The sequence below is a fragment of the Apus apus genome, chromosome 1 (genome assembly GCF_020740795.1).
Source record: "Apus apus isolate bApuApu2 chromosome 1, bApuApu2.pri.cur, whole genome shotgun sequence".
Taxonomy (NCBI): domain Eukaryota; kingdom Metazoa; phylum Chordata; class Aves; order Apodiformes; family Apodidae; genus Apus; species Apus apus.
Window position 1 is genome coordinate 81251213 of NC_067282.1, and position 15318 is coordinate 81266530.

The following is a 15318-nucleotide window of genomic DNA, read 5'->3' on the forward strand; positions in this document are numbered from 1 at the left end:
TCATTTTTGGAGAATGTCAACCTACTTATTCTTTTTGCCCGCAAGCTAGGGGAGAGATGTAGTTTCCTGCTCCAAACCCTCTATTGATGTCAGCACAAGACTTAGAAAAATGCCTGATTAGATTATGTCCTCATTGTAGTAATGAAAACCACTTATTAATGATGTTTAAGTGCCTTACATAGCACTTGGCTTGTAGTAGAGAAACTGCTACCTATTGGATCTATGGCTAGTTCTCTCCTTTGGTTTTCCTCCTTACGGATTTCTCTCCCTCAGTATTTCATTACCTAATGTGTTTTCAAATAATGAAACAAAGAGAGCATGCACTAAAAACAGTGTGTCTATCTAGGGGCTCCTGCTCCACTGAGATTAAATGTTAATGGGAAGTACTGCTCTTACTAGTTCTAGCTTTCTGCAAACTTGAATGCCCAACTTTATATAATTTTTTGAAGTCTGTCCTGGTAACTTATTAACTGTATGTTTTCTTTCTTTTACTCTCCTGCCTAGCTTTCTGCACAGGGCGTGTTGTGAGGGTGCCCAGAGGTCCTCTTATTCGAGTCATTGGCACGGAGGTGGTGATCCCTTGCACCGTTAGTGACTATGATGGTCCCAGTGAACAGAACTTTGACTGGGAGTTCTCCCAGGACACTGACTTTGTGAGGATAGTGAGTACCTGGGATCCTGCATTCACCTCTGAGGAGTACCAAAACCGTGTGGGCAACGGAGATATCAAACTGAGACGCAGCAGCAATGACGCTGTGGAACTTGTGATTAGAAACATCCAGCCAACTGACCAAGGGAGATACAAATGCTCTACGCCCAGCACGGATGCCACTGTTCAGGGAAATTATGATGCAGAGGTCCAAGTGAAAGGTATTTCTGAGGAGTGAGGTGTGCTCTAAATTTGTTTTTGATACTGATTATGGATGTGTACTTAAGAATGTTGAATTTCTGTTGCTTAAAAGCATTGTGGTTTTTATTTTCATTTTCTTCTTCCTGTTCCTATTTAATTCTCCTAAAGCCAAAATCCATAATTGGGAAGTATGATAGCAAAAGCAAATGAGGAAGTTAAGAGAGGCTTTTTAAACACTATTTTCCTTTTTTTTTTTTCTCTTTTTTTCTAGTAAATATGTAAATAAAAATGGGAAAACTAAATAGTGGGTTTTCTGAAGATGACTGCAAATATTTCATGTCCCTAACCTCTGGGTAGAGAGGCTAACCTCACAGCCTGTCTTCTCTGTTTTATTTACAGTGTTATTTAGGGGTCTTTCTATATGAAGGGGGTAATCTTCCTTTTCCCCTTTAGCATGTTGATACTGCTGTCATGCCCTAGCTTTGCTTTCTCATTAAGGGCTTTTCAGTAATAACTTGGATGACTATTTTTTATTTTTTTTCAAGTATCTTATCTTTTATTCACATGAAAATCAAGATGGTTCTGGATGGGGAGTAGTAAGAATGATGATATTTGGATGAGAAATTAAAGCAAGGGGAATGATAAAGGTATACGAATGCTTGTCTTGGCTTGTTTAAAGTGGAACACTTCCTTTTATGGATTTTCATCTGAATTTCCTTGTTCCTGGAGTGGAAGAATGAATGATTGGCCAGGTGTTGCTCTGTTGTAGTTTTACTGCCTCATATCTTAAAAGGTCAGTGTGGATGTTCTCTGCTTGCTTCTGGTTTATGATGCTTGTGTCTTTTTGTCGTGTTTTTTTTTTGTTTGTTTGTTTTTTTCTTTAAATAGTGATTTCTGATGGCTTATCAGTGAGTGGTCCGAAAGCACGTTCCTTGATGTCTCTCAGGCTGTCTGAGGGCGACTCCTTCAAGTTGCGCTGCTCAGCAATTACCACCTCATTGGAGCACACTCACCTGCATGTGACTTGGCAGATCAAAAGCGGATCACCTTGGCAGGACATCCTATCTTTGACTCATGAAGGCAAATTCCAGCCAGGTCCTGGCTATGAAGAGCGCTACCGTAATGGAGATATCCGCTTGGACACAGGAGCGAATGACACATATTGGTTATCTGTATCTCAGGCCTCGTCAGTGGATGGAGGTGCCTACAGGTGTCTTGTGAGCGAATGGGTGAGAGGGGCAGATAGTTCATGGCAGAAGATTCAGGAGAAGAGCGTGGAGATAGCAAGTGTGGCGATCCAACGGACTGGTGAGTGTTACTAATGTCCCAGCTCATAGCTACTACAGTGCTGTGTCCAGACTGATAATTTGAGAACAGAAATTGAGTAAGCTGAACTATGTGAGGATACATTCCAGGAGGACCTAGAGTGCTGTTTGGATGGCTGGTCTGTTTTATGTGTGACTTGATAGAAAATGCTTGGCATAATTTTTCTGGCTTTTATTCTGGGGAGAAGGGGGACGATGCCATGGAAAAATTGACTGGAACCTCTTTGATGCCTGAACCTACATTTTATCTCATCCTTAGTTCAGTTCAGCTTCTAGTTTTTGTATTTCTTAAATAAACATTGTATCTAACCCTGTTCATCCCAGACCTTCTCTCTGTTCTCTCATTAATGTAGGGTTGCCCCATAGCGCGAAGTATCTGCGCTTCCTCTGTAGAAGTGTCTTGTGAGTCAGTGACAGATATGAAGCTTTTCTGTAAGTTGTTTATTATAACAGCATAGAAGGATCAAGAAAAAGGAGGAGGGCAGTGGTAATTCAACAGGACAACTTATCCAGTGATTTTTATCACTGACACTGGATCAGTGGTTTGATTGCTCCCCTGTGTTGGCAGGGGTCTAGGATAGTAATGGTTCTTCTGTTAAACACATCGTTGCATGTTTAACTAAGGAGACAAAAATACAAATAGTGCTATGCTGAGGATATCCAGATATCTCTGCCTATATAAATTTCAGGAGTAGATGCGCTAAGCACTTAATGGCAGTAGCATTAGCACTACTAGCTGGAGGAGGGAAAGCAGGGGGTGACGCATCTTGTCGCTCAATAGGCAGAAAAACAGAGGTGATGGTCCCTCAGAAGTGTGAGATTATGATGATATTTTAGAAGTTTTCAGACAGTAAAGGGTATCTTTTCATTTTTGAAATCCTTTAATTTCTATTGGGAGAACAGGCTTTGTGCAGCCTGGTCTAGTGTGAGGTGTCCCGGCTCGCAGCAGGGAGGTTGGAACCTGATGATCTTTTAAGGTCCTTTCCAACCTTAACCATTCTGTGGTTCTATAACTGAGAACTGCTTATATTTTTTTGCTAGCTCATTTGGATGTGGTTTTAGTATCCTAATGGTACTTAGCCTGTGAAATTCAACAGCATCAATCTGCTACCTCTTTCTCAGGGTGTCTGTTACACAGTAAAGCTTGCAGATGCTCACTGCTGAAGCAGCGCTTGCTTAATTAAGAGCTGTAATTCTTGATTTTGTTGCACTTTCGGAGAGTTTTGTTTAAGTAGGTGGCATTTAATCAGTGATTGAGAACAGGATGAGAATGGCCAGGACCAGTAATAGAGTGGTTTTTTAATGTGGTGTGGGTGTGCAGTTTTGTGGGCTTTTTTTGTGTTGTTATGTTTTTTTTTTTTGTTTGGAGTGTTGTTTTTTGGTGTTTGTTTTGGGGTTTTTTTTGGGGGTGGTGGTGTTTGTGTTTTGTTTGGGTTTTTGTTTTGTTTTGGGTTTTTTTAGGGGTTTTTTTGTATTCCTTTTTAGTTCAGCCAGTGGCAGCACTGACGTTTCATCAGGACCATGAGGGGTTTGTTTGGTTTTTTTTGAAGTTATGCTAAATGGGATAGGTTATTCTCCAGAAAAATGTTGTGGAAATTTTTACCCTCACATCCGGTAGTAGGACTTGAAGAGCATCTTGTGCTGACATCTGAAAAGTCTGCACTTGCATGCTGACATGAAGTTGAGTTGTGAATGGTATGCCTGGTTGCGGCGTTTCCCTCATTCTCACCTGCTATAAACTGGGGTTGAATTGTAGAAACAAAAATTTTAAAAGTATGATGAAAATTCATGCACAGATTACTTGTGGAACAGTGTGGGGTTTTTTTCTGTTGTTGCTTTTCTATCTACTTGCCTCTCACTTTTATCTTGTAAAATCATGACATCTTTGGGCACACTTTGTTCTCGTATGTCTTTTTTTAATAGCGCCTTGCACAACAGGTGCAACCCTAAGTGAGGCCTTCAGACACGTTTGTAACCAAAAAAGGAGCATTGAGAATATTCGTATTGGTAAAGTCTCTTTGAGTCCCTCTGTATGCATATACTGCCAGATTCTGAATGCCTGTCACTATTTCATGAAGACTGAAGTGTTCCTTGGAGAAATGCTGCTCTTATCCTTGCAGATGAATCTAATTTTGTATTCTGGTATTAGTCTGTTCAATTAACTCAGCTTTCCTGCAGATTCCAAATCCATAAGATAGTGAGAGATGTCTCAATGAGATACACATCAGACAATGGACTTTTCTTTACTACTTGAGTGGGGCTTGCTACCTCTGTTCATTTTGACTGCTCTGTGCTATTAGGTGGTGAGTGGTGACATGAGTATTGCTTGGTTTTATTGGCAATAGTTGTGGCTGCTTGGTTTTGCTCTGCCCTTTGTATGTTGTCTCTCATTCTTTATGATAATCCTAGAAAACTTTTACAGTTGGGTACCTATAATGTAGTAGAACATGGTTTTACAACAGTCACTAATCTGCACCAGAGATACAACTGCCTGTTTAAGGCAGGAATGTGTGTTCTTCCTCACAGTCTTGGTCACAGATCTGCTGAGAAGAGCCACTGCTGTAGCAGCCATGTCTGCCAGCCTGACTTGGGACTGCATTGCACACTGTGGGAAGCATGCTACACTGAGATACTAATCTAATGTTTAAGCAATATAAAATGAAGGAATGAGCAAGTGAAAACACGTGGTGGCCAAGTAATTTGGTGAGTGATTGGCACTCAGGCTTGAAGCACAGCCCCTCTGGTTCACCTCTCACCAGTGACTAGAGCCAGCTTTTCTGCTCCTGGCCTTGACACTTCATCTCATGGCTTTCTGTTTATAAAGCTGTGACCAGCCTGGTAACCTACAGAATGCAGAAGGTGCTGTTTGAGTGCTGGCTATGACCATATGTGCTCTGTATATTAAAAATATTCACTGACCAGTAGAGGAGTTAGTAAAACATGTTTTGAATGGCTGTTGGTGTTTCTTTAAAGTCCTCAGTGTGTTGGTTGAGCAGTAAGTAGAAGAGTCAGCAGTATAAGGAGTTATGGCTGCCTTCTGTTTGCTTCCATTTCATGTTTCTCCAATACACACGAGGTCAGTCAGGAGTCCAAATGGCTGCTTCTTATCTAAATGTGTTCTGTTACAAGACCTCAAAACCATTTCAACAGAAGACGAGTTGAGTTCTAACGGAGTTCCTAGTGATTTCAGTGGACGGTTTCTCTTCTGAGAGGTAGTCCCAAAACACTGGGATCCTCCAGTGAGAATGGGAAATCCTATACATACTTTCCAGCTGTGTGAAGGTGATGTGCAGTCTGTGATTGGGACAAAGTCTCCATGGACCAGTTGCTGTTGAATTAAAAAAAACCTGTTCTCCCTCCCTTCCTCCCGTGCCCTCATCATACGTCACTTGCTTGACTGATAATGCATACTTCCCTTGTAATAGCTCGTGCAGCTCAGTATTCAGCAGGTTTTTGAAGGTAGGGCTACTGAGCTACTTCAGAAGCTTCTGTAATAGAATGTGAAGTCCTGGATAGCTTACAGTAGATTCTTTATGAAGAATTAAAAAGTTTTAAAAAAATTTTGTTGTTGGAATTTTTCTCTTTTAATTTCTAAGCTCTAGATGTGGTCATCTCAACAAGCAATGTGTCTGTGACTGAAAGAGACCCACTGGATCTTATATGCAACATTACAACAGACAGAAGTGGTATTTTCCAAGCAGAGGTGACGTGGTATTTCTCTGCATCACCTGATGATACCTTGTCAGATGCTCAGGTTTTGCTGAGCATGGACCATGATTCTGTTGTCAGTGACTCAACTCTCATCAGCCTGAGCCATGTGGATAGGAACTCCTATCGTCTGTTGGTGCGTGATGTGGATGTTGAAGACTCTGGCTACTACTTCTGCCAAGCAGCTGTCTGGGTACCACTGCACAATGGGAGCTGGCATAAGGTGGTGGAGAGGACATCTACACCCGTCAGTGTGGTGGTGACAGCATTAGGTGAGTGATCTGCTTTCAGACTTTGTGGGTTATGTACCACTCACTTATTTCTAGGTCGCATCAGACAGAAAAGGGAGAGGGCCTGGCAGAATGTTGTCTGTGCTAGTTTCTCTCTTGTTTGCATATATCATCTGTATTTAGGATCTCTCTCACATGTAAAAACACTTATCTATCCTATGGGGATTTGAGTTTGTACATTATAGGATTTTAGTCTCTCTTACCACATGTCCCACCCATGCACTCCACTTTCTGTTGTCATTGAACAGGCTGCAATTGGGAAGTAGAACTTAAAAGCCTGTCTTGTTTCAAGGGGCTAAAGTTACCCCTGTTGTCATGTTGTTCCCTTTCACCTCCCTTGTATCATTAACAGGGCTTTTATCCAGCAACAGGCATTCTCTCTGAGCTCTGAACACGTGACATCTGGTGCTTCCCCTATTTTTTTTATTGAGTCATATACCATAAAAATGTATAATGGAAACTTCATAATGAGCTCTATTAGGTTTCAAAGTTGTTGGTTTGTTTTTTTGTTATTTTAATAATGAGAGACACCACATCCTACTGATGGATTTAGAATGGAACATGACATTATACTGTTTTATTCTCCTCCCTCACCACACAAGTCCATTTTATGAGACCATGTCACATAGCTGTTGAGTACTTTGACTGAGTGGGAGAGATCTTGCTTGTGACTAACTTAATGCTAGCAGTGGTGATTAACCTAGGGGCCACTAAAGCAGCTTTTCCTGCAGCATTAACACCTCACTCAGAGTGGTACTTTTTTCATCATTCAGTCCTAGAGATAAGTGAATTTTTAGCCTTTCAGCTAAAAAAAAAAAAAAAATAAAAAAAATATTTGTACACTTGAGGTTGGGGCTTCCGTATGTTTCTTCAACATTTCTGCAGAAATCTTTCTGCAGTATCTTTTCCTACAACCTTTTTATGAAGACACTTGTTTTGGTGATCCACTGTCATATGCATGTTGCAGACTGTAAATTTTCTGCTTTGCATTATCCCAGCTGGACTCTTAAGGTCTGGAGATCTCTATGCAGATATCCTTAGAAGTAAAGTTACGTGGGAGTAGTATTAAAATTGAAACTCCAGCAAAACTTCTTAGAAGTCTGTCATTTTAGAGGTAGGTCTAGCTATGTCAGCCTACCTGTCCTGCCTCCTAGTTTAATCTTAGGGAGAGAATAGCTTCAATTTAGAAGCAGTGAAACTCAGGATGGTGTTAGAGATGCTGTAGGTAAGGTACCTGCACCTGTTAAAATTAAAAAATAATTTCTTGTATTGTAAACATGAACGGATGTAGATGTGAACTGCGGGAGAACTGCCAGAGCTGTAGTACTTGATGTTTATTCCCAGCTTTCACTGGATGCAAGTATCCAGGCCTAAATCCTCTCAATGTACCCATTTGGAGCCTCTTGTCATCAGAAATTAGTGGTTCTGTCCAGTTACAAAGGCAGAGCTCCTCCAACATAAAAGTACTGAATAAGGCCAGCATATAGAGAGCTTGCTCAGAAGCCTGGATTTTAGAAAAAAATAGCTATGTCATGAGGTTAAATCCCAATGACAATGGCTTTGAATTTTGCATTGTAGCATTGTACAGAGCAGTTGGGCCATGACTTTCCATGTATACTTTTAAGTGTGCTGGAAGTGTGCAAGTGATGAATGTCTTCATTTCCTGTCCTCATTAAACCATTCAGATTGCACCTTCAACTTCCCACCTTGGGTGTGTGTGCGTGCATGCACACGTGTTCCTGCATGCGCAGGTGCACTGCATGCACACGTGTACTCTCTTTTAGTGCCTGTACCTGTAGGTCTTTTTCTTAATTTTTCCATTCCCATTTGATATTATTTGGAAACAGGAGAAAATAAAATCTGCTTTTCAGCAGGTGCTTGATTGCTAGTGCAAGGGAAAGAAGAAAAAAATTCTTAGCATTTGAGGTTTTCAACTGCATCCAGAATTCATGATCTCTTCCTCCTTAATGGAAGTTAAGAGCTGCTGGAATATTAAGTCATTGAACTGTCAGTGTGGCTGTTCTTTGACAGCTGACAGAGTGAAGGAATAAGGTTTATCCAGCCAGCCTTTTATTCTTTCTAAATCCTCTGTTTGAGCATATGTCAGGGTGAAGTGCCTATCTGGAGTGGTGCTGTCAAAGCCAAAACTCCGTTAATGGTCATTCCTCCTACTGTAAATAAAACTAACCTGAAGTGATTTGCTAAGAAATTAAGTTTCTTTTATCTTTTTCTTTTTTGTGTTCCTGTCAAGAGAAGAGTTTCTACTTTCATAGTCTTTATTACTGTGAAAATATTATTTAGTTTTGGAGACCTTTTTTTGGGGGGGAAAGGGGAGATTAGGGGAAATGAGAAAATTGCAAAGCATGAGCAATAGATCATGAGGCCCTGGAGAAGACTAGCTGTAGGATTGATGGGGACTTGCACCAAAAGTGGGCTTTAGCCACCATTAATAATCTATGCCTTGGTTGCAGCACAGGCATTTTGTGCATTTTCTTTTTAGTTTACCTTACTTATATTTAAAATGCACAGAAATCTGCACTCATGTTTACTGGTCTTATGTAAAAGGTACTTATATGCTTGTGTGTTACCTAACACTGCAGAAACTCGCCATCGGTATCACTAGATACTAGCATCTGGTGTATATTGATGCCCTTGTTCTTGCTAGATGCATGCGTAACACTTAATGGTGAGAGATCTTTTCTGCAAGCTGACATAGCAGCAGCCAGCTTGCTTGATGCAATTGTTTTTTATCCTCTGCATCAGAAGTCCAAAAGTGCATGTGCGCAAACAGTTTGCGCAGCGGTTCTATTAAGATGCTTTATTATCTTGGCGCATTGGTGAGCTAAGCCTAAGTTTTAGCCTTGGATTGCCTTCTTTGTCCCAATTATAGCTTCGGTTAATTGTTTCTAGGCAGGCAAAATGCCAAATAAAGCATAAAGCAACAAATAAATACAGAGCACTGAATACCCTTGCAATGTAAAAGCCATGTGATGAGTATTGGCTGAACAGTTGGAGAGCTAGTCTTTTTTCCTGAATTACAGTAGACAGCAAGACAGAAAAATATTCTAACACTAGTAAATAAATATGTATTTCTTTTATGGTGTGAGGTTCCTGCTGTTATCTTTTTCTATTACTATCTCTGTAGTCTGAGAGAAAATAGTCATGTGGCTGCCTTATCGCTTCTAGGCTTTGGACAGCCAGCTATTTCAGATTTAAATACAACAGCCCCATTCTTAACCCGTGAATTTCAGGCACTCCTTTTCAAGCTGGAGGCATGCCAGCCTCATAGCTATACAGCGCCTACTTCTCAATCCAGACTGTGAAGCTCCTCTGATCCATGCATCTTTGACTCTTAATTTACTTAGTTTTTATTATGCTGCCCTCTGAAATTTACTGTGCACTGCTACTGGTGCTGCCTCTGCCCGCTGTTTTTGGTCTGTGGGTGGGTGAGATGTTTGGGTTTTGGATGGATTTTTAATATTCTTAAACCATTTTGTAGAGATATGTGGTGATTAAGTGTAGAAAAGAGGGCATTTCAAGATGGAAAATAGCCTTGTATACTGGAGAGAAACTGGAAGTGAAATGTCTGGTCAAGTCTAAAGTTAGAGAAAGACAGTCTGCTGTTGCTGTAGGATGCCCCACGCATTTGAACAGGTGAAGCTGAAACTGAACCTACATGGTTCAGTTCTTGGGGGCCAGGCCTAAAGAAGGCAATGATTTACTCAACAAGATCTCTTAGGACTAAGTTTTCTGAAACGGTGTGACAAGACATATGAATCGAAAGTTCTTGTTTGGAAATGAAGGCCTAGGGATACTTGTGTCAGACCTGGCATGAGTCTGAGAGCTGGAGTCCAAGTTTTCAGTCCCCAGGTCTCATGGTAAAAATGCATATTCTGGTGCTTGGCTTCTAGTTCAGGTGCTTTCACAGGCTGAATGTTAGAAGTTAGCAGTATCTCATAATAAGCTCTGGTACTTTCTCCCTTTGACTTGAAGCTGCTAACCTCTTTCTACTGGGTTTCCTCTCCTGCAGAGCCAGACTATGAGGTGTTTCTGAATGCCTCTAAAACACCCAAGTTTTCAGATGACCCCACAGAGCTCAATTGCAGGATCACAAATGCTCAGGACACCGAAGCAAACATCCGCTTCACAGTTTCCTGGTACTACAGGCAGCGCCTGCGCAGTGATGATGTGGTGACAGAGGAACTCCTGGCCACGATGGATGCCGACTGGACTCTGCTGCTTGGGGACAGAAGCAGAGAGCGGACTCAGAACGGGGAAATAATCTTCTCTAAAAAGTCTGTTGACACCTTCAGTTTACGAATCCAGTGGACTTCAGAAAGTGACAGAGGGGATTACTTCTGTGTCATCTCTGCGTGGAGCAGGCACCGCAACAACAGCTGGGTAAAGAGCAAAGATGTGACTTCTGCAGCTGTCCGCATTTTCTGGGCTACACAAGGTAGGAACCTTGCACCTATTTGCTGAAATACCTAGATAGCTGAGAGAGTTTTCTTTTGAATGGGCCTGTCAGCCAGAAGGCCTGCTGAAGGGGCTTTGGAAATGGGGTTCAGTGTTATGAAGAGGAAAAAACACTGCCTTCTGTAGAGGCCACTTATCTGTGGAGGGAAGTAACTGCTTAACAGCACTCACCAGTTGTATGCAACAGTTTGGAGTGCAAGTGGGAAGCAGAGAAGCGTTAGTCAAACTGGACTGAAACTTCCAGGAGCTGGGCTATGGTTGTGGCAGGGGTGGCATCCAGCAGTTCATTGCCCCCTTTCATGACTCAGAGTATTTTGATCTTTCTCGGGTGCATTTTGCTGCTAGCAACAGAGTTGTCTTGAGGTGAAAAGAGGAATGTAATTTACTTTTTGAGTCTTCTCTGTCTGCCGGTTAGAGAATTTTCCTTCTCTCTCCTTCAAGCCCATGTTTAGAAAGCACTTCTAAGGAAGTTCACAGGCATAGTAACACCAGAGTATCAAAAAATGTGTGGAAAAGTTATTCATTGATTTACTTGAATCTGGGCCTTTTTTAGGCAGAATGTATTTAAACTGACTCTGGGAGCATTTCTTACAAGCTAAACAGAGTTACTTGAATCACTTAATGGTGATTTAAAATGGGCGTATGTATCCTGGATGTTCTGTAGAGTGAGATACTGTTTTGGATTAGGTGTGAAGTCATGCAAGAAGGTGCATTGGATAGAGACAGAAGGAATAGGATAACCTAAAATCTGTAACGTCTGGCAAAAAATGGTGCTTAGCTAAGCTGTATTTATCCTGATAGATTTTAACAGTCTAGCTTAGGCAGCTACAAATAGAGAACAATGTTTCAGAGACAAATAGTTTGAAATGCGTTTAAAGGTGTTTAGGAATAATCCCTAAACAGCAAATTGGAGACTTTCTGCTGTGATTCTGCTTCATTGGAGAGAGAAATAATGGGCAGCTTGCTCAGTACTCCCTTCGTCCCCAGACCAAGCGTGATCTACGAAAAGGTCATTTTTTTTTATTATTTTTTTTTTTTACTGAAGCTTGCTTCTCCAGCAGGAATGAGATCTCTCATTAATGCTGGTCACAATTAGTTCAGTTGTTATGCCACAGCACGGAGTGTGTGTGTGTGTGTATGTGCATGCACGCGTAATGGATCATCGCCTTCGGGGCAGCTAGAGAGACCAGCTGGAGTTGAAAAGTCTCAGCCTGTGTTGACATTTCTGAGGGAAAACAAACCATGACAGGTGTGAACATTCCCTTGTTTCTGGTTTTATTCCAAAAACTCTGCTCATTTTGCAGCACACATGTAAATGTTACAGTCCCCATGCTGAAAAGTACATTTTGTTGGCAAAACTTGGGGTTGGGGGATTTATGATGTGAAAGTGAGTTCTCCTACAAACACCTTGTCCTCCTGAAAAAGCATGCTAAATGTATATAAGGAGGAAGGGGCAATATACAGGTTTGATTTCCCCTTCTCTTTCCCCTGGCACACCCTCCTCCATGCTTTTTCAACTGTCTAGCCCCTTTCTCTGCATCCCCTGTCCCCTGCCATATCCTATTCATGTCAGCTCCATACTCAGCTGTGAGCCCAGTGCTCTAGCCAGCAACTATGAAGGAGTTAATCTGCTACTGCCTCTGCTTTCTGACTGTTGTTTTGACAAGTATCTCTGGTGATTTGCGTCCCTAACTGCTCCCAGTGCTTATAAAATCGAGCAGCCAGGCTCCCACGTGTTTGCCTAAGGAGATAACAGAAATTTGCCTCTTCCTTGGATAGCTTGTGCCTACATAGAGGCTTTTCTTCCAGCTATTTCATTACTTGCATTGCCTGTGTTAACTTTACAGCAGTGCCTGGGGAGGAGAAGAGGACTTTGGAGAAATCCATCTTTGGAAAAGTTTTTTCCCAGATTTTGAGAAAGGAGAAATGGTTTTATGTTGTTTCTGTAGGTCAGTCAGCACAGAGGGGTGTTCAGGATAAGGAAGCCTTTGCTTGAAATGTAAGCATTATGTGAAGATGTCCAAGTCCTTTTTGTGTGTGTTGTATAATAAGTTGTATGTTTGCCCATTTTAACTTTTTTGTTTCTGTTTTATTCTGTTGGGACCAATAATGCTTACATGTTTTTCTGCTTACTCAGCTTTGAAAATGCAGCCAGTTGCTATCATAGATCATAGCTGTTTTTGTCATGGTCTGCCTGATGTGTTTCTTCCTCTTTCTTCTGCCCTCTCCCCCACTAAGGTTACAAAGGAAGCATCTTTATCCTCACTTAAAAAATGAAAAGCATCAATTATAGTGTTATTTTTTGCTCATTTAGAATACAAATTCCAGTCAGTATAAAGGGTGTAAAGGAAGGGAGGAAGACGACTTTGACTGGCTCTGCAGGTGATTTTCAATTTTATTTATTAATTTGAGTGTGAGTATTGACTGTGTTTAAAACATGGTTGCTGTTTGCAGTGGAATTCAGAATTGGTGCTTATTTCCTAAACCAGTGGAATGCAGAACTGGTGCTTATTTCCTAAACCAGTGCTGTCAATTCTGGATCTGTGTGAAATTCTTTACAAAAGAGAACATTATCTTTCAATTGAAAATCCAAATCCTAAAGGAACTATTATTTGAGGTTTTGTTAATCCTTCTGTCTTTGGTTTGCAAAATAATCGTGTTTACCATAATATTATTTGTCCTAAATGCTTGCCCAGGCCCATCACGTGTAACTGGAAACAACGGCATCTTAATCTTTTAGGAAGTCCTGTGAGTAGAGAACAGGTGATATTTCTGCCACCCCCTTGTCTTTACCATTGCTGATGTATAATAGACACTGCATAGTACAGACATTAAGTTCTTCCTGAGCAAAGAAACTCATAGCCATGGCACCAGGCTGTCAGGTGTATGTGCTGGTTTGGGTGTAGGGACAAGAAAATGTGTTGGGTCTACAAGCCCCAGCCAGGGGTGGCTGGGCTCTTCTCGCCCATGGCTATGTGATGAATTGTTCATGCTCTTTGCTTGGCAGAGGGGCAGGCTAGTGTGGGTGGTCTAGTTGAGTGTGTGGCAGCAGTGGGGAGAGCTGTTGTGTTGTACATCATTGTGTCAGGCTGCAGTGCCAGCCTTAGTGTGCCTGCTGTGTTTGCAGAGCTCTTGGTATCAGAGCTGCTGGGGCTACAATTGTACCTCAGGGTGTTGTATAGTTGTCTTCTCCTATGAAGCCAAAGCTGTCATTACCTTAATGTCTCTTGCATTCCCTGTACTTGCAATATAGCTAGTGCACTGAGGGATGAAGAAGGCTTTATGAATATTGAGATGGTGTTACTTGAAGCTGCTGATGAGACATTAGGTTCTGAGGTTACTCTTTGCAGTGGTCATTGTGTTGCTTTTCCAGCCAGAGTCAGTGGAGTGCAGGGAAAGGGTCTGCTGCTTGCTGAAGTCTCCTTGCCCTTCTTAGGCTTCTCTAGCAAATTTACTGGCTTAGATTAGGAAAAAACTCTTTTGGTTACTACCCAGAAAGTAGTCTTGAATTTGAACATGCACTTTGTGGTAGAGAGTAAGAGAATTATAGTGTGGCTGAACCACTTGGAGTGGCCAGTGATGGAATGCAGAGGCATGCACAGCCAAGCTCCAAAGTACAGTTTATTACTCAAATTTTATCTGAATCATTTGGCTGGAATTTCTTCTGCTGTTAGCCCTCTGTCTTGGAATAGTGCCTGAACTGGTTCTAGGCTTTGGGTATGGTTTACTTAGGATCTCTTCCCTTATGCTTTCCAACATAAACTCTGTTGATCGCAGCCTTCTGGATATGACTGACTATGCTGTATTTTATTGTGCTTTTCATTCACTGAGCTTTACAAAAAGGAGGTGAGACTCTGCATGGGATTGCAGGTGTGTGTGTGATGGGGTGAGTATGCAGAGTGGTGGTCAAGTCACAGATGTTCTATCTTTTGCAGTTCTTAAAAGATTAGTAATGAGATCTTAGGATGCAGTTCTTAGAACAAAGTGTTCTTTGACTTCTCTGGCTCATATTACAGAGTCAGATCTGATGAGTACTTTCTGTTAACATAGGAAGCATGAAGTAACTTTCTTTTCCCACTTTACTTTTCTTGCAGATTACTATTATTTCTAACCTAAGTGCCAAATCTTTGGTTTCTCCTCTTTCCCATAATATGCACTGTTACATGCAGAAAACTACATGCTTTTCTTGGTAGGGGTGATGTAGTGCTAATTGCATTTCATCTGCTGCCACTGAAGGAGAACAAGGTTCTGGCACAGAACCTTACTGTAAAAATGTCTATCCAGGCTTTTTTAGTTGATAGGATATGGGCCTTTTTTTTTGTGTGGTGGTTTTGTTTTGTTTTACTACATACACAGGTCTCTAACATTATTGCAGATTCTGAAATGCTCTCTTTTTTTTTACTTTCTTGCAACAAGAAATGTTCAACACCTGTATGTGCTGGCTTTTTGTCTCCTCGATTCTGGTCTGTTTCTTAGGGTCTGACATAAGAGGAGGTGCCTCTGCCACTTGTATTCATCCAACCTAAGGAGCTTTGGGCTTTTAAAATGCTTTCAAAAGATTTTTCTACACCTTCATAAGAATATCTCTCCCTGATTTCTGTTCAGGATCCTATTTTCTAACCCTTTTGAAATCTACCACTGTTCTCCAGCTGCATCTCTGGGCCTCAGT

The 15318-nt window shown here is 41.4% G+C and overlaps 1 protein-coding gene across 1 annotated transcript in view; it reads left to right on the plus strand.

Annotated features, from left to right (window-relative positions):
- Positions 1 to 15318, plus strand: part of PTGFRN (prostaglandin F2 receptor inhibitor) — a 72117-nt gene that overhangs the window by 31246 nt on the left and 25553 nt on the right. The window contains exons 2-5 of the mRNA XM_051608767.1: positions 505 to 870; positions 1739 to 2158; positions 5772 to 6155; positions 10204 to 10629. Coding sequence (XP_051464727.1) covers positions 505 to 870; positions 1739 to 2158; positions 5772 to 6155; positions 10204 to 10629 — 1596 coding nt within the window. The remainder of the gene's footprint in view (positions 1 to 504; positions 871 to 1738; positions 2159 to 5771; positions 6156 to 10203; positions 10630 to 15318) is intronic.